General features: G+C 36.0%; 2 protein-coding genes across 5 annotated transcripts in view; one reads left to right on the plus strand and one right to left on the minus strand.

Annotated features, from left to right (window-relative positions):
* prr16 (proline rich 16) lies at nt 1-16498 on the minus strand. 4 transcript variants are annotated; one of them, XM_053680286.1, is made up of 4 exons: nt 16277-16498; nt 15262-15305; nt 10516-11428; nt 1-1193 (listed from the first exon to the last, which is right to left on the minus strand). In XM_053680286.1, exon 3 carries the CDS (start codon nt 11378-11380, stop codon nt 10685-10687), a length of 696 nt encoding a protein of 231 aa, XP_053536261.1. In that variant the 5' UTR covers nt 11381-11428; nt 15262-15305; nt 16277-16498; the 3' UTR covers nt 1-1193; nt 10516-10684. The 4 variants fall into 4 exon arrangements, with proteins under 4 accessions (XP_053536261.1, XP_017323243.1, XP_017323242.1 ...); XM_017467754.3 differs by having other exon boundaries at nt 10527-11428; nt 13087-15305; XM_017467753.3 differs by having other exon boundaries at nt 13087-15305.
* Nucleotides 15794-18570, plus strand: part of hsd17b4 (hydroxysteroid (17-beta) dehydrogenase 4) — a 20378-nt gene continuing 17601 nt past the window's right edge. The window contains exon 1 of the mRNA XM_017467752.3: nt 15794-15949. Coding sequence (XP_017323241.1) covers nt 15889-15949 — 61 coding nt within the window. The 5' untranslated portion in view covers nt 15794-15888. The remainder of the gene's footprint in view (nt 15950-18570) is intronic.

Consider the following 18570-nt stretch of genomic DNA (forward strand, 5'->3'; position numbering starts at 1 on the left):
TATTTTCCATCTGTTTGGTTTGCATTTCTTTTAGCAAAAGCCTAATGTGGTAAAAGATTAAATAGCAGGCAATGCTTACACAGAGAGATAAACACAGACAGACACACAAAGAGAAAGCAAATCTATTTCAAATCACTCTGTATTTAACATAGTAAACGCAGTCCTTTATCCTACTGTATACCGTCTTTGATTTTCAGTGCAAAGTGCTAAGAATGACATCTTAAAAACCCACAGGAATTTTTCTTTTTTTAGGGTCGTTTTTGTTGGACATGCCCATCTTTACAACTGTTATTTGGCTCAAATATGGTGCTACTGTTTAAAATAAATACGAATGGCGAAGAAGATGACTAAGAAGATGACTAACCATTTCCCAGTATTTTCACTGTCATTAGACAACACACAAGTAACTAGAGTGGACTACGTGAAAAAGTGTTCTACTTACTGGATATCTCCTATTGTTATTATCCTCAGAAGAGTAAAAAATATTTATTTAAATAGCTTGCAGCTGTTGCACAATTTCCTATATCTTTGAATAATACATAAATATATTATGTAAATAAATGCCCTTTAAAATCGTTTTAAGAAATATCAAAAATATGTTCATATACACACACACACATATATATAAATATATATACACATATATATATATATATATTTATTTATTTATATAAATAATCTTTTATAAAAACATATACTGTGTTTGCACACTTAAATATACATTTCTCTATATCTTCGAGAGGTTACCCACATCATTCAAAGGCAATATTTGAAAGGGCTTTGCTATTATTATTTAAATATGGTATTAATTACACAAGAAAAGATGTACAAAGCTGCAATAAATTTTCAGATCACTGTAGAATTTCTGCTACAGAAATAAAACAGAATGCCATATGGAATGAAAAAGAAAAAAAGAAAAAATTGTAGTCATGTCCTCCTTCTCCTCAAAGACTACACAAACTTGTCTAATAGAATCACATATGTGTTTCTACAACAAACTACATTTAATATCGTTTGGCCATTATGATTAAACAGATTGTAGATGACTCAGGTGAGTAGCCTTGCTTGTCATACATTTTTCTTTGTTTGTGATGGGGCCTTTGGTAGTGATCTAAGAGCTTTCTGAAGTGAGCATCACATGAAATTGAGGTGAGCAGATGGTCAATATGGTATTTCTTCAGTCATAAAGGGACCTGTAAGGAAAACATATGAAATATATTTTAGCATAGCATGAGAATTACACCTGAAAATTGAACTGAAAAAATTTAGGGAATGTGACAAAGGGAATACACGTAGCATGTTGAGCATGATGGAACTATAATATCTCATACACAAGCAGCCTTATATAATAGTGGTTCTTAAATATCTAATGTCGCATTTATGTGATTGGCTGTGTTTCATTTCACATTTATTAATTTGGTAGATGCGTTTATCCAAAGTGAGGCAGAATATAGTCCAAGCATAGAGCAAAGCAACTGAGGGTTAAGAGTCTTACGGGCTCTCTAGCAAGCCTGGGAATTTAACTCTCCCTTACAAGCTCACCAATGGGAACTATTCAGTCAGAGTACTATGCCTGAAAACCCAGCCAAAGGGATGAGCTGATGCCCACTGACCTAAAACTTCTATCTGTTTTGGAAGCATGACCATGATTGGCAGGCCTGATATCCACTGTTATTGTAAAGAGAAACCTGGTTTGAGCCCTGGTGCAGCAACAAGTCAATGGCCACAGCTGGACACATCTGCTAGTAATTTTAGGGTATTTTCACTGAGCAACACACAGAGGACAACCAGCTCTCCTCAGTACCCCTTACAATCGTTTTGGGTGCCCTTTAAAGTGTGTCATCATGAACCTAGTGATACTAGCATGTTGAGCATGATGGAGCGTACAATATCTCATATATAAGCAATAATTCTGGTTCTTAAACGTTTCATGTGGCATTGATGTGATTGGCTGATTTTCATTTTATATTTATTCATTAGGTAGATGCTTTTATCCAAAGTGACTTGCAAGTGAGGCAGAATGCAGTCCAAGCATAGAGCTAAGCAGTTGAGGGTGAAGGTCCTTGTTTAAGAGCTTAACAGTGGCTCTCTAATCCTGGGAATTTAACTCACAACCCTGTGCTCACTAGTACACAGCCTTGTCCTTTGAACCACCACTGCCTCTTTTTTGTATTTTTTTAAAATAAAGTTTATAGTAATCAGAACAAATAATTGGTGAAAGTCTAACAGTAATTCAATTCTTATACTGTACATCTCAAACTATCAAATCATAAAGCAAACAACAAATATTATTTTATCTTTTACACTGGTAAGAATATAGCTTAAATAATCATATCTCACTGCATTTCTGCCTCTAGTGAGCACAGTAGGTTTTCTCAGTGAATATAAGGTATGTGGGTTGGGAGTGGTGAAAGATATTGATTTTTCCTCCCACTCTGGGGAGTAGTGCATAAGGAAGCATAAAGAACATACTATACAACTACTGTATTACAAAAGGTGCAAACATTCACTAATGCTCAAGAAGGCAACATGATACATTAAGTTAACTTTTGAACAGGATGATCTACGAAAATTGTTTAAAGCTCTTTTTTTTCCATTTAGTACTGCCCTTCAGAAGCTACATAATATATTTACATTTTTTTAGAGAAGACAAAATAATAACAATTCTGCAAGGGGTATGTAGATTTATGAGCACAACTGTATATGAGAGTGATAATGTTTCTGGTATGACACTTATTTGACATCATTGAGCAATTTGAGCAATTTTTTGCTCAAAATGATTTGAGCAATTTTTTCTGCCTGAAGTCTTTGCCCTAACCAGCCAATACAGCTGTGCTAGCAAAGAGATTTGTTGTTCCTCCATTTACCTCTGGAAGAACAGCTGAGGCATCTGATCTTCATGCCATTATTTACAGCTGCTGCATGCTGTATTGCATGTTATATTGCTTTCAGATATCACTTTAAGAAACTTCTCAGTTGCTAATCACATTTTCTCACTACATTAGTTCATACTTGTCAGAATAACACTTTCAGCCATGATCAATGTCTTCAAAAGTAATACTTACTAAAGCAGAAATACATAGTCTGACACAGTGCAAGTTAATCCCAAGGAACATCTTGAATTTAGATAGCATCAGTGTTGCCATTAGAATATTTCTGACAACTATGTCAATATGGCTACAGTACATTTACTACACACTTAGGTTCAATGGAGGCATCCCACAAGATAGGTTTAAAAAAAAAATAAAAAAAAAAAAGGTTTCATATCTGCTGCATGTGCAATATAATGCCTCTGGGCTCTTGCATGTGCCACTGAGGTGGAGCTTCTACTAAGCACCTATGGCTGGAGAACTCCTAGCATAATAATCCTTATCCAAAATGACTTGAATAAGCCATTTGTTGAAGTCTGTTTAAAGTCCCAGCTGATGGCTGGCCTGTGTGGGCTCCTCTAGCTGGGATATCCAGGCCCCTCCATCAACTAACAACAGCTGATGACAAACATTTTGAGAGCTGTGAATCCTCCATCACCCTCCACAGGGCAAGGGGTGAAGGCATATAGAAGACATATAGAGCAGGCATATAGAGGCCACACTACAAGATGCAATACACTCATAAGTGGTAAGAAGGCCAGATTGGAATTTGCAAACAAAAATACAGAGATAAGCCACAAAACCAAGATTAACCTCTACAAAAGTGATGGAAAGGCCAAATCATAGATTTCCTCATAATCCAAAACATAAAACCTCATCTGTGAAACATGGTGGAGGAGGTGTCATGGCTTGGGCTTGCATGGCTGCTTCTGGAATGGACTCACTAATCTTTATTGATGATGTAACTCATGATGGTAGCAGCAGAATTAATCCAAAAGTCTACAGAAATAATCTGTCTTCCAATGTACAGAGAACTGCATCAAATTGGCAAGCAAGACAATGATTCAAAACACATTGCCCACTCAACAAAGGACTTTATAAGGGGGAAAAAAGTGGAAGGTTTTAGACGTGCTAAGTCAATCACCAGACTTTAACCCAGTTGAGCATGCATTTCCCCTCTGAAGAGGAGACTGAAGGGAGAAACCTGCCGAAACAAACAACAACTAAAAGAGGCTGCAGTAAAAGCCTGTAAAAGCAACACAATAAAAGAAACCAACAATTTGGTGAGGTCAGTGAGTCGCAGGCTTAATGCAGTTATTGCAAGCAAGGTTTATGCAACCAAATATTAAGTGTTATTTGCTTTAACTTACTTCAAGACTTTTCTGTTCCTATACCTTTTGCTCAGCTAAAAATTGGATGGTCTGATATAAAAGATGTGTAGTTTAACACATCTAGATGTAAATACCAAGAAATAAAAACTGAAATCCTAAACTCCTCTTGTCACATATCCATCTTTTGATCTCAAATCCAAAAGTCTTGCGTGTATAGCACAAACAATTGAATTGGCCTTGCCGTTCCGATAGTTTCAGAGGGGACTGTAGATAATTGGGTACGAATCCTATGCCAGAAGGAAAACAGAGTCCTTCCTGTCAGTCTCTATGAGCACAACACCTTAATGCTCCAGGAGAGGAGTAAGGGATCAAAGAAGTGGTACTTTCTGGCAGGTCTCACTAGCCCCAGAATCCCACCCTAAGACCAGCTTTAGCACATCCATGGACAGCAACTATAGCAAAAAAACAAATGCACCTCCCTACCTCTAATCCACCTGAAGTGTGGAAAGCACAAACCACCCATGGCTACGTGCGCACTCAGTATTATAGTCCTTCATAGCTGACAACCTATTTGAGGAGCAAACAGAGACAAAGAAAATGCTGACATTTCATTTTCACAGCCCGTGAAGTCCCACGGCTTTGCTCTTTTTTGCTATGTATTAGGAGACTCCTCTGAAAAAGGAGACCTTTTAGCTTAATGCTAAGAAGTTATCACACAGAGCCATAAAGCAGCAAATGCTCACCATCCCAGAGCTTCATCTCACCATTCCTTTTGTTTCCCCTGTAGGGATTTATGTTCCCCCATAAATTGTTTTGTGCCACACATAGTTAATGGCTGGCCTGCATTATTTTGACCAAAAGTATTATTTGCTGCATTATGCAAATAATACTTTTATAGCAAATAATACAGCAAATACAGCAAATAATACTTTTCTAGCCAACAGAACAGCTTCAATGCACATCTCTGGAACTGTGCTGGAGGGATATTGTAATTAATCAAAACATTCAAAACTTGAAGCACTGTCATATAACAAAATATTATAAAGGGGTTATTTACATATTGTAGCCTTCTGTTATATCAGTATTGCATTTAGACAAATATCAGTATCAATATTGTGCAAGATGAGAAATGCATATAAATGAGGCTGCACTGGAGGAAAATATGACACTCTATATTCAGAAGATAAATTTTACTGTATTTTTAGTTTCACAAAAATGACAAATACTTTCAATTACAGTACAGTAAAATCAGCAGTCAATCTTTTGGTTGTTTGTATATAGGTTATAAATTAAAGGTAAAACCAACATATGGTGTCTTATTAAGGTGTTGGGCCACCACTAGCCACCAGAACAGCTTCAGCGCACATCTCTTGAACTATACTGGAGGGATGGAACATCATTCATCCCCAAGATATTCCCTCTATTGGTGTTCCCTCAAAATGGTAACCCTGGTCCCAAATCAATTAGAATAATTTTGTATTGATTTGCATTGATACAATGCCAGCAAGATGCCCCCCACACCATAATAAAGCCACCGGAGTCACTAATTTGCACCAAAGGCACTTACCCAATATGATGCTGAATGACTCATATCACTTTTTCACATCTCTATAGACCAGTGTCTATGAATTTTTGCACCTCTGAATTTTCAAAGGTGCATTTGTCTTTGTAATGAGGGGTTTATGCATTGCAACCCTACAATATCCCACCCTATGCAGATGTCAACTGACTGTTCTTGTTAACAGTCTGATCACATTCTGCACTGACATTCTCTATAACCTGAAGAATAATTCCTCTTCTGTTTTTCCTTACATATCACATTAATGCATGAGCATTATAATAATTGAATGTGCATTTTTGACCACAATTTACAATTGTATTTACTGATGTCTTTCCTATAGACTTAAAAGTAAATGTCAGTTCAGTCACTGTTCCTATTGAAACACAGCCAGCTAAGCAGCCTTTATGTCTGAAGCTTCTGCTATCCGTGCCCCAATAATGAACCCCCTTTCAAAGTCACTTAGATCTCTTCTTCTTGCCATTTTCATCCAAAATCCTGAGTTATGTTTTAATACACTGCTTGAGTATCTCTAGTATCCTCCAACTATATATTTTAAAGCAAGTGGTTTCTTTTACAAAAATACAAACTGTCTGACATAATATGCATCTCTTTCTTTATTAGATGTCTCTTTCAGACAAATTGGGACAGCACAACTGTCAAAGCAAGACTTACAATTTTATTTATTTATTATCTATTTCATTTATAATAGCTCGCTGTTCCTGGTGCCATTTGCCATAGAAAAAAATTCGCTTTGTCACTAAATAACATTTGCTACATTTTATGGCACCATTTCAACATTTCCATATCCTATTCCTTGTGAACACTATTAGTATAAATTATATAACTATATTATATAATTATATTACTTTACTATTTGGAAAAAATACACATGGAATATTGGGAAATGAGAGGGTCAAAGGAAAATCATTTAATAGTTACACACTCATAGCAGAGACTCTTGAATGTGACCAATCATATGTTGATATTCAAATATAAAAACCTTATTTAACACACTTTATTTGATCACTTGTTCATTTGCATTTAGGCTCTTGCATAATTTGGAAGTTGTCCTGAATAAAATCATCTGCAAACGTAGTAAATGTAAAATAATTGTTTAAATAATAAAGTTTATCTATAAATCAGACAGCCCTATTTGCTAAATTTCCCGGTGTTCTAAATTTACTAATATGCACTCAGGCTCATAATGCACATTTTGCACAGCCTTATTAAACACCACCATGCCCTATAAACAACATTGTAACATAGGCACAATAACATAAATATCCAAAACAAATAACTTCTTTGCCTATTTAGATTACTCGACCACACTTTTCCTGGCTTTTTTCCATTTCGAAAACTCTTTGCCTAGCAACACTGATACGTGACCAACTATTGATTGATAACTTGATTATACTGTGATTATGATTTGAATTATGTATTTTCATTATGGAAATAGTCATTCATCTTCTGTAACTACTTTAATCTGGTCAGGGTCACAGTGGATGCAGAACCAGAGATTCCCAGGAACACTAAGCATGAATCAGGAATACACTCTGGATGAAAATCAGTCCATCACAGAGTACCAGGCACATACACACTCACACTCATTCACACCAAAGAAGGAAAATGGAAAACCAGCAGGAAACCCATATAGACACTGGGAGAGTATTCACAGAAACTCCACATAGACATTAAACCCAACCTCTGGATCAAATTGGGAACTGTGAACCTGTGAGGTGGTAACATTAACTGCTATGCCACCATGGAATGCTATCATGATAAGATGACACACATTATTAACAACCTCATATAATCTATTAAGTTGTAAGGAAATAATAAAAATATCCATTAGGTTACATCAGTCCAGCTGAGATGCACACAATCTATGTTACAGTGAAATTAATAAATAAAATATTTCTAAAATCAGAAAAGAGCCATCTGCTCTATATAGACAAACCACAGCATATTGACTTTACTACTATTAAATTCACTGCCTACAAATTCTCTGTAATGTAGAATAGAAGTGTCTTATTCACTCTTGGTATCCTGACATTAGCCTCCCACTATCACATTGAGCTGATTTATTTAAGGCAATCAAATGGTGTCAGATATTTCAGCAATTTGGACAAATAATCTCAAACTTTCCATGTGTATTTTGACCTAGCCTAGAGAACCGAGTGACTTCCAAAACAGAAGTGTATTCTTTGTATTTATGTATTCAAGAAATCAGTACAGCAACACAGGCCACTGAGGATTTTTGCATATGCTGGTGACCTAATAACTTTTGTGAATATTGGGAAACTTAGAAATCAGTTTTCTATTTTCGTTTGTTCTGTAGCACTCTAAGGAAAGATTATTTTAAACATTTGCAGGAAGAATTCAATGGGGATTCTGTTCTAAATATACTGATGGTTTCTATGGAATTACTTACTTATATTCTCTAAAGAGTAAAACTGTGAATTCTCAGTAATTTGCTCTGCCCATGTCAGCACAGTTTCTTTTCTTCTTTAGTGTATGAACAGTTCCATCACCTCAACCATTATCTATTAATCTATTATCCATTTAATATCTATTAAACTGCCTGGAATGATCTGCCTAACTGATAAAAGGAAGCTTGCTTTAAAATAAAATGAAAGGAAAAATTAAACATTAGAAAATGAAATATAAAAAAAACAAAAGAAAGAAAGAGTGATTAAACGATTTGATAAATAAAATAATAATAAAAAATATTGTAATACTGTAATAGCAGGCATTAAATTTTAAATATGCTTATCTGCATATTGATGATTATATATTTACAAAAGGGCACATCTAAGTGATTTTGTTTTGGCTTACCCTTGTAAGTTTTAATGCCTGTCTGGTTTTTGTCTGGTTTTTGTCTGGTTTTTGTCTGGTTGTTATCAATGAACGTTGTCAAATGTTATCAATGAACACTTCAAAAACTTGTCTATGTTTAGATTTCATTATTGTTTCAGATTACTGGGAGTCTGTCAAGTGGTATTATGTATAAGCCTGTCTTGGCATTATCCTTGTTTTTAAAATTTTTACTATTGGACTTGCAAGTGAGGAATTTTGTGATGATAATTGATTCAGATTATTGATAAAGGATGATCACTGGAATAGATAGATAATTTATTGTTACTGTTTGGTTAAAGGTTCAAAATGTAGTAAATACAGCTTAAATGGAAACAGTTTGTTTTTATACTGGAGGGAAAATATGCACTTCATTAGGATCAAATAAGCTTGATGGAGTTTTTACTAAATGTCAGCTCTACTTCTACCAATTCAACAACACAAGGAGTGTCAGTGTACATAGCAGAGGTGGGTAGTAACATGCTACATTTACTTTGCTACATTTACTTGAGTAACTTTTTGAAGAAAAAAAAAAAACTTTTAAGTGTAGGTTTAACTGGCCATATCTTACTCAAATTAATTTTTAAATCACAGAAATGTACTTTGACTTCACTACATTCAGTGTCATTCCTCTGTTACTGTTAAATATTAATTAATATATGTAGTTTTAATAATTTGATTACATCATGTATAATGAGGTCACGACACACACACACACATACACACACACAAACATATTAATGCGCACACTCACTCACTCTCTCTCTACACACACTTTCTCTTCTGTTCTGTTCCATAGTCTGTTCTTTTCATCTCTGTTGTCATGTTTAAATGCAGTTGCTGACAAGTTTGTGTTGTTAACATGTGAAAATAAGGACAGTCACCTGTTGGGAAAATGTTTGTTTTTTGGGGTGTGTGCGTGAGATTTTGTGTTGAAAATGACAGGTTCTGTGTTATTGTACCCCTGAGATATACTGCTTCCTCTTGAACATAGATTTTATAATCATATAAACAGAACAGACAGACTTTCAAGGAGAGGTGTGCCTTACAGTTCTCCATGTAGTCTGAGATTCAGGATATTCCCTTCATTTTGATCAGATCCAAAGTAACTAGAAACTTGCTACTTGAGTAGTTGTCTCATTGGATACTTTATTGCTCTTACTCAAGTAATTATTAACATTCTTACTTTTACTGTTACTTGAGTAATTATTTTTATAAGTAGTTTTACTTGTACTTGAGTAAATAAATTTTGACTACTTTACTCACCTCTGCATCTTAGTTTGATCATTCACAGTGTTACATTTCTTTACACAACTACACTGAATTTTGACACTTGAGTTGATATTTAGGTTGATGCAAAGCTGGGGTGAAATTCCATAATCAGCATTTGCTTAATTTCTTTAATTAGTAGAGGTTGCTATTTTCAGCTCCCTCCAGGGTATGCCCCCTTTCTAAACCCTTAGCACTCAAAAAGCCTCTCATCTCCCTCCTTGATTTGAATGTAAAAATGGCGACATGGTGTCTAGTGTCAGCATCATCATAACGTAGTGTAAGTTGCAAAAATATCTCAGAATAACTCTGACATGTTCATATACAGTATAAATTCTTAATCTTTCTGGAAGAGCTGTAGTGCAAATTCATAGTCTAGGGATGTGGATAATACATTACACCCAATTAATAACATTTTGGATATCTGCCATTCAGTGGAAAACCTGGGCCAGATTTGTCTTGGTGCCTGACCTCAACCCTCAGAAGATATAGCTCACATTTTCATAGACCACTTGAATTGTTATGAGTCTCCATAAATATTTAATGACCATAATGTCTCACCTGAGGTCATTATCAAATATACCTTTATCCTGATTCTCAGTATATTCTGCTCATTTGAAAAAGTACTCACCGATCACTTACTTTCTTTGGACTTCCAATGAAGTACTGTAAAGCATCCCCATAGCCTCTTTCCTTTTTAATCTTCAGATAATCCATTTTATACTGCAGTAGAAAGTGCTTATGACATCAAATAAAACATACAAAAGATTATTAAATGTCTCTTTAGGGGGATTTATATATCAAACAGTTGTTGTAGTGGACTTGCGCAGTATGGTTTTCTGCGGTTTTGGAGTAGCATGATGAGGCACACAAGATTGATTTGAAGGAGGAAAGCTGTGACTGAGGCTCAGGCCACCATTTTCCATCAGAACATGGGCTGGGGCCATAGAGGAGCACTGATGAATGGGGCTTAGTTTCATGTCAAAAAGATCACTGTGTAAGTGCATATCCGTGTTGTCAATGTCGTACTGTAGGTCACAGTCCGGGCAGTAGCCGTGGTACTGAACCTTTTCACTGAATCGCACCCGCTCCCGTGTCACCTGACGACATCGACTTTTTTTGTGCCGCAGAAGGGGTATCAGAGTCAGTCCTTTTTCCGTCGAGCTTTTAGGCATGCATACCGAATCTCTGCCGGGTATGCTAATGGGCTTTGTAGAGAAGACGCCATTGCGCATGAGTGTTCTGTTCTCTTTGGCTTGGTTCCCTGAGGACAGGCTCTTGCTGTGGTCCTCGACTCGGGCTGGCGTCAGGCGAGGAGGTAGGAGAGGAGGATGGGTCCTCTTCAGTACTGTGAGCATGCCAGAGGCCATGGATGGAGGTCTCAGGAAGGCGTCTTCAGGGTAGATCTTAATTCTCTCAATGCTGGAGGCAGTGGTCGTGGTTGTGGTACTGCTTGAGCTGCTGTTGAGTGTGTCAGTCTTTGAGCTGTTTGCCATCTCCTCTAGCTGGAGGTCTGAAGTCAGGGAGTCTATCTCATGAACAACCTGGAAAATGTATAAAAGACAAATATACATTAATACTGCAGGTATCTAGAGCACCATCCAGTTAGACATGCACTGTGATATTATTTAATGTGGCTAGGGTGTATTTAGGCTACACAGATAAGGATAAATACTAAATAGCCACATAATATGCTAAAAAAAGCCTAGGCTTATAGGATGCTATAGTATAAATAAATACAGTTTATGAATTTAGCAAGTGATGTCAAAGTTTAAGAGGTCCCACTCTCTGTTACTGTGCAGATGATTATATAAGAGCTATGAATGTAATTGTAAAATTGGGATATCTGCAGCATATAGACTTATAGACTTATATATAGACACATAAAAGCCACAAGTGCTTTCTACCCCTCCTACTACAATGTTCTGGACATGCTCTTCCCACACTCACTAAGAATGAAACGGACAAGCAACATCTGCATTGCAAATTAAGCTATACATATGATTATATATAGTGTCTGTTAGTAAAACAATACAAAGACTTTTTATGCCTGAATGGTTGCTGCTATGGCCTTTAGGACTGCAGTTACCACATACAATTTTGCACTCAAGTTTCCTTTAATGAACAGTGGGATTGGTTCAACAAAACAGACTTCATATAAAAACCATAATGAACTTCCCTTTACTTTCACACTATCCGTTGTTACTCAGATGAGGATGGGTTCCCTTCTGAGTCTGGTTCCTCTCAGGGTTTCTTCCTCATATCACCTTAGGGAGTTTTTCCTTGCCACCGTCACCACTGGCTTGCTCATTAGGGATAAATTCACACGTTTAAAATCTGTATCCTGTGTTTATATATGTTTCTGTAAAGCTGCTTTGAGACAATGTCCATTATTAAAAGCGCTATACAAATAAAATTGAATTGAATCGAATATTGGTATTTTCTTGTTTTGGTTTAGAGTGTGCTGGACATTGTCTGTCATCATTTGCAAGGAGATATTTACCACTATAGCCAACCTGGACTATTTTAAAGTAAGTTAGCTGTAGTGCTATATTCAGTTAATATATAGAGCCTATGTATCATCTGTTAGTAGTATGAGTGCTACATCCTAAACCACAGTGGCAGGACGGCAAAGACTGCAGTTTTCCTTTTGCTATCCACTGGCCTTAATATCAAGGATATAAACAATTAAACCAAATAAACAGCCATGTAGGGACGCCATTCATTAATGTACAGGGAAAGCCATTAGCCTCAGTGCGAATATTATCGCATGACACCGGCGACGCCAGACATTAGCCAACAAAAACGGAGAGCTTTTAAATGTCAAACCAAAAAAGCCTGTATTTGGGAGAAGTAAGCCATGTCAAAAAAAAAAAAAAAAAAAAAGTAAGCCATGTTTGGCATAACTGTGATAAAAGGCACTGAATGGCTATATGATATTTAATTTCTAAGCAAAACCCAAACATAAATCATTTGAACATGTCATCACAAATCTTCAACAAACAGCATGAAATATAGTACTGTACACGAAGGCCGGGTGACTGAAAGCTCAGACAGTGTGCTGTGAATCCGCTGAACCTCACTACAAGCCTTCATAAAGACATGTCATTCTACCACATGACGGTATCAGAGAAACATCTGATCATCGCATTACGCTAGGATTTTTATTCAGTACCCAGGTCCCATCACGGACACAACCAACCTCTTTGAGTTCTTTCGCTACATCCTTCAAGTCTCCCAAGATGTTCTCCAAATCTTCCACGATTGTCTTGATCTGCCTTTTTATTTGAACTTTGGAGACTCCCTCTGATTCCGCATTTGCTGTCCCTGACATTCTCTGTAAAACGACTCCGAATCAAGGACTACAGCTATATCCTCTCATTGCGATCGGCGCACTTTGTTTCGTGCATTTTAATGTTATGTTTTCTTCTCTTGGCTCTTTATACATTGCAGAAGAATCTGGAGGAGGAGGAGGATGAGGAGTGGGGGGGCGGGGGGAGGGAAGCGGAGGACGCGTCCCGGTACACGCGCATGCGCAATAAAGCATTTCATTGCCGAACGGGCAAGCACCCTTGTTCATTCATTTAAAAAAAATAAAATAAAATAAATAAAATAGAAGCAACAAATTGCAACGAATTCGTACAGAGTGTCCTGCATACGGCATCCAGCAGCCTAATTCGACATTAAAACAAGATCCGGGAATCAATCCTGAATCCTGATTGACATTTCACTTAAATAGCCTAATAAACGTTTTCACACACACACACGCACACACACACACACACACACACACACACACACACACACCAAAACAAAACAAAACAAAACAAAAAACAACCCAAAGTGCTCAGGTGTGCATACCAAATTTTGAACCTGTTATTAGATGTATTTATAGAGTTATTAGATTATGACAATAAATAAGCACAGATTTCCAGTGTATTAAAGCTCTGGGATTTTCTCGTCTTTGCTTTCTGTCTACTGTTTGAATTGGAAAGAGCAGCAGTTGTTCCAAATAATTATTTGTTAATCCGTATGTTAATTATATTTTTTGAGGGCAAACCAATTTATATATATGAGATATCTCCTGCTCAGCATTTCAGCAGTGTTGAAGATGTATGACAGTAATTCTGTCTAGTCTATTTTTGGCCTTTTGGCCTCAGCATGTTAGTGAAGGTGCTGCAGTCATGTCAGAATAATATGAACATACTACATAACACTTATGAAGAAAGGCATATTAGTTAAAATATATTGATACATTTTCATTCATTATCTTGCATTTCATTTGTCTTATTATGTAAGGATTGTCAATTGCCATATTTGATGCTGCTAATTAATGCTATGCCTACACCTAACCCTGACACTTACCTTAACCGCAGTAACCAAAATATAACCTCGTTTACCCACCCACTTTCAGTGAGCGTTTTATTCTGGTGAGGGTCACACTGGATATAGAGACTATCCCAGGAATACTGGGCATGAGGTGGAAACTCACACACACACACACACACACACACACACACACACACACACACACACACACACACACACACACACACACACACACACACATTCAACCACTCATTCATACCTAGGGGCAATTTAGTGTAGCCAATCCACCTGCCATGTTTTTGGGAAGTGGGAGAAAACATTAGAACCAGAAGGAAACCCATGTAGACACAGGGAGAGCATGCACAGAAACTCCATACAGGCAGTAACCAGAGCTCAAGGACTGAGCTCTTTAACTTATTGTGAGGACCAACCATTGCCATAATGGTCAGTGTGTCTGTCTGTCGATCTGTCTATCTGTCTGTCTATCTATTTTTCCATCCATCCATCCATCCATCCATGCATCCATCTATCTATCTATCTATCTATCTATCTATCTATCTATCTATCTATCTATCTATCTATCTATCTATCTATCAATAGTGTAGACTCCAGCACCAGTCAAACATGACCTTTATGGTAGCCTAGTTTGTCCATAAATGGCCATTACATACTTACATACATAAGTGGCCACTATGAACTAGTACAAAAAAAATTATGTTGCACCATGTAGCATAGTTTTAAAGTAGTCTTAAGGTGTAACTTTAAACATACTGAAATATTGAAATCGCTTGTATTTTTTTTCACTTGAGGTTATTTGTTTGTTTCTAGAATATGGTGAGGATCACACAATTGTTGTTCACATAAAAACACAGAATTGAAGGAGGGTGTTCTTTCTTTTTCCCATGACTGTACATGTGGTGGGAGATCTTTTTACCCAGAGTACAAGAAAATGCCAGAATATCATAATGGCAAACATTTCAAGCTAGAGGCGACAGTGAGAAGGATGATATGAGGAAGAACTCTTGAAAGGAACAAAGGGTTTGATTACTTCTGTTAGTATTTCTTTTAGATAAGATGAAGGTAACGGATTTCCTGAAAAAAAGAAGAAAAAATCCAACATTAGTTAACAAATGAAGCATTATGGGAAGATTTTCTTTCCTTAAAGGTACTAAAGTAATATACAAGTTGATACAGAATCGTGTCTATCCAGTTAGCAAAGGGACGTTGATTTAATATATACAACAAAGGTGTGAGTGTCAGTACTGTGTGAGAAACATTATTGTAGAATTTTGTATTATTATTAGTGTTTTGCGTTTTCAGGTGAAACATGCTCATGAAATGTTTCATTTGGCTCAAAAATACAAATTGTCGTGGATTTTTTTGTTGTTGAGAAACTCGTTAGCCTATTTGACACTCTATTCTAGAAAGTGTATAAACCATGCCGAACTGTAGACTAAAAACAAGCAACAATGATTAAAAGTAGTGCACTACATAGGTTGCTTCACGCCGTTCATTAGTAGTGAATCGCGAGTCATTTGGGACTCGCCCTTTAGTGTATCGGTTTTATTCAATCCCGAGCATAGCGCTGATTGGCTGGACGCGATGACGCGATGTCATGACGTCGAGGTCAAGGTGAACGCTGTCAGTTTTCCTGCAGAAACGCTGAGTTGTTGTCATGTCCGTCATCCCTTTGTCGTTTGCTAGAAAAGTTGTTCTTGTGACGGGAGCTGGCGGTGGTGAGTTGAGACGGCAGTGCCCTCTTTTAAACCGTTAATAACCCGCTGTTGCTAACTAAAACAGCTTCTTGTAGACTCGCTATCAGTAAGCTAACAAATAGTTACTAGCTAGCGATGCAAGTATGCTTCGAAATTGGGTAACTCCATTTCGCAAAAGCAAACAACAACAACAACAACAACAACAACAAACCAAAACTACGCTTAATGCGGAGAAAATATAAAGTTTTATTTCAGCAGCTAGCTAGCCGGAAAATATCAGCAACAACTTCCGCACAGATCTGTCGAGTTAGCTCACATTGTGTTCAGTAAACAAGCTAGAAAACTCACCCGTGGCTCTGAATTAAGTAACACACACTAGCTGGCTGATCCATGTCCATGTCCATGTAGTAGTGTTTCAGCTAAGTTGTCTTTAGTTCTGGCATCATGTATAAAAGCGTGTGTCCAGACACCAGAGCTGTTTATATATTTACAATATCAGGACAAAATATGTGTTGTCCTAAAAAAGACGAAATTCAGGCTATGTGACTGATCAGTATTACTGAAGTCAAAACTAGCATTTCTGGTTAAAAAAAGCAACAACAGCGCCATCTGTGTTATAAGATCATTTTAACTGCGTTAGAATGGATTATTTTTCTTTTCCAACTTCTTATTAGTATATTGTTTTTATTTATGGCACATGCTTAATCATTTATCTGTTTCCTAATGTTATCTTATTAAATGTATACATTTTAAGCATTTATGACACACCATGTAAATAGTGCGGAAGAAAAAAAAGCTAATCAGAAAGTATTCCTTCACCTTTGGTTTATGTGTCAAAGGTAAACGCAGCTGCTATAATTTGATAGTATACTGCTGGTAGTAATGATTATGTAATAAAGTTTTACACTGCTTTATAGAGATATAACAAAAATGAATTGTTTTAGTCAAGGCATTATTCTAATGGTGTGTGTGTGCACGCACTTTTGACTGTTAAAGCAATATATTCTTTTTGCTAGGTCATGATTTAAAAACTAGTAAATAATTAACCCTTGTGCGTCAATTTAAAAAAGTTACATATAGGTCCATAAAGGACAAAAATGTCCATGTCAAAAAACTGTCATAGAATGAGATATAGCTATCTATGTATAAAATATTAATGTTATAATAATATAATGTATATTATATTTTTCCACTTTCACAATTACCAAACATTTATTCATTTTCAGAATTGTAACCCTTTAAATGCTGGTTTGTTTACATAATGCCACAGATGTTTTTTTTAATGAAAAAAAAAAAGAAAAATTGTCATTATTTTCCGTATACTAAATGCAAAGCAGAATTTTGCTTCTTTGATTAATACAGTCTTTGATATGTCAATGATTAACAGCGACATTCATTTTGATGCATTCATATTTTTTTATGCAGTGTCAGATTTATTTTAAAAAAACAAACAAAAAAAAACCTTACCACTCTGGTCCATAAAGGACAAAAATGTCCATGTCCAAACACTGACATAGAAATATTATATATAATTTAAAAAAAAAAAATTCCACTTTCACTGACTTCAATTTTTTACCAGTGTCAGTTCTGATAATAATTACCAAACATTCATTCATTTTCATAATTTTAACCCTTTAAATGCCGGTTTGTTTACATAATGCAAATATGTTCAAAACTCAGTAATCTTCTCTGACTCATATACATGGGGTGCGATTTGTGATTTCCAGTACAATATCATTTCTTTCTTTCAAACTGTTCACACATGTGTAAAAAGTTGAATACAAACACACCCATGTAATTATAGCGGCATCATTTATTCAGCTGGTCTGCAGCGCTCTATAATACAGCAGAATCAGGAAAAAGGAAAAGCATGGATTTTCCCCACAGACTAAACCCGAGAAAATGCTACACATTTCGGAATTATTATTATTATTATTATTATTATTATTATTATTTTTAAATCAATGTTTTGAAAGCTTGTCAACAAAATAAAAGCCTGTTAACACAGAATGCATGATTTTATGCTTAAACATCATGGGTATTAAATATTGCAGTTTGAATGGGTTTCAGTGGGAACATTTTTCTGCTTAAGGTCCTGAGTGTAACTATTTTGTGTACCTAGTTTGAAATAGATTTATGAAAGCAAATGAGGGTGGAATATTAAAATTCCAATAAAAATACACACCTTTTGCAAAACTTATGCATTAACTATTTGCATTAACACAGACAAAATGATAAAAAAAATAAAAATAATTAAAAAGACAAAAATGTCTATAAGGACGCACAAGGGTTAAAGATTTTCCTCTTGTGTAATTAGTTTTTCTATTTAGTTGTGATTATAATTTGTCAGATAGCCTCTTACTAACATTGTCATTTTTATGATTTCATAAAAACAATCTTCTTAGCAGGATTCACTTTTAGCAAGATCTCTTCTCACAGTCCGTCTCTTTCCAACCTTTAGTAATCCTTTTCTCTCCGTAACTTCATTTCCATAGTACAGTTGCATAACAGCTTAAATGTCTGTATTCATGTCTGAGTATATTGTCTGTATGCCATTGTGCTTTTGTAATTTATCTTTTGTAAAGCATCCTTAATAAAGTGAATTTTGCTGCACAGAAATGAATGATGCTTTACTGCGGACT

This window comes from Ictalurus punctatus, chromosome 5 (assembly GCF_001660625.3).
Source record: "Ictalurus punctatus breed USDA103 chromosome 5, Coco_2.0, whole genome shotgun sequence".
Lineage (NCBI taxonomy): Eukaryota > Metazoa > Chordata > Actinopteri > Siluriformes > Ictaluridae > Ictalurus > Ictalurus punctatus.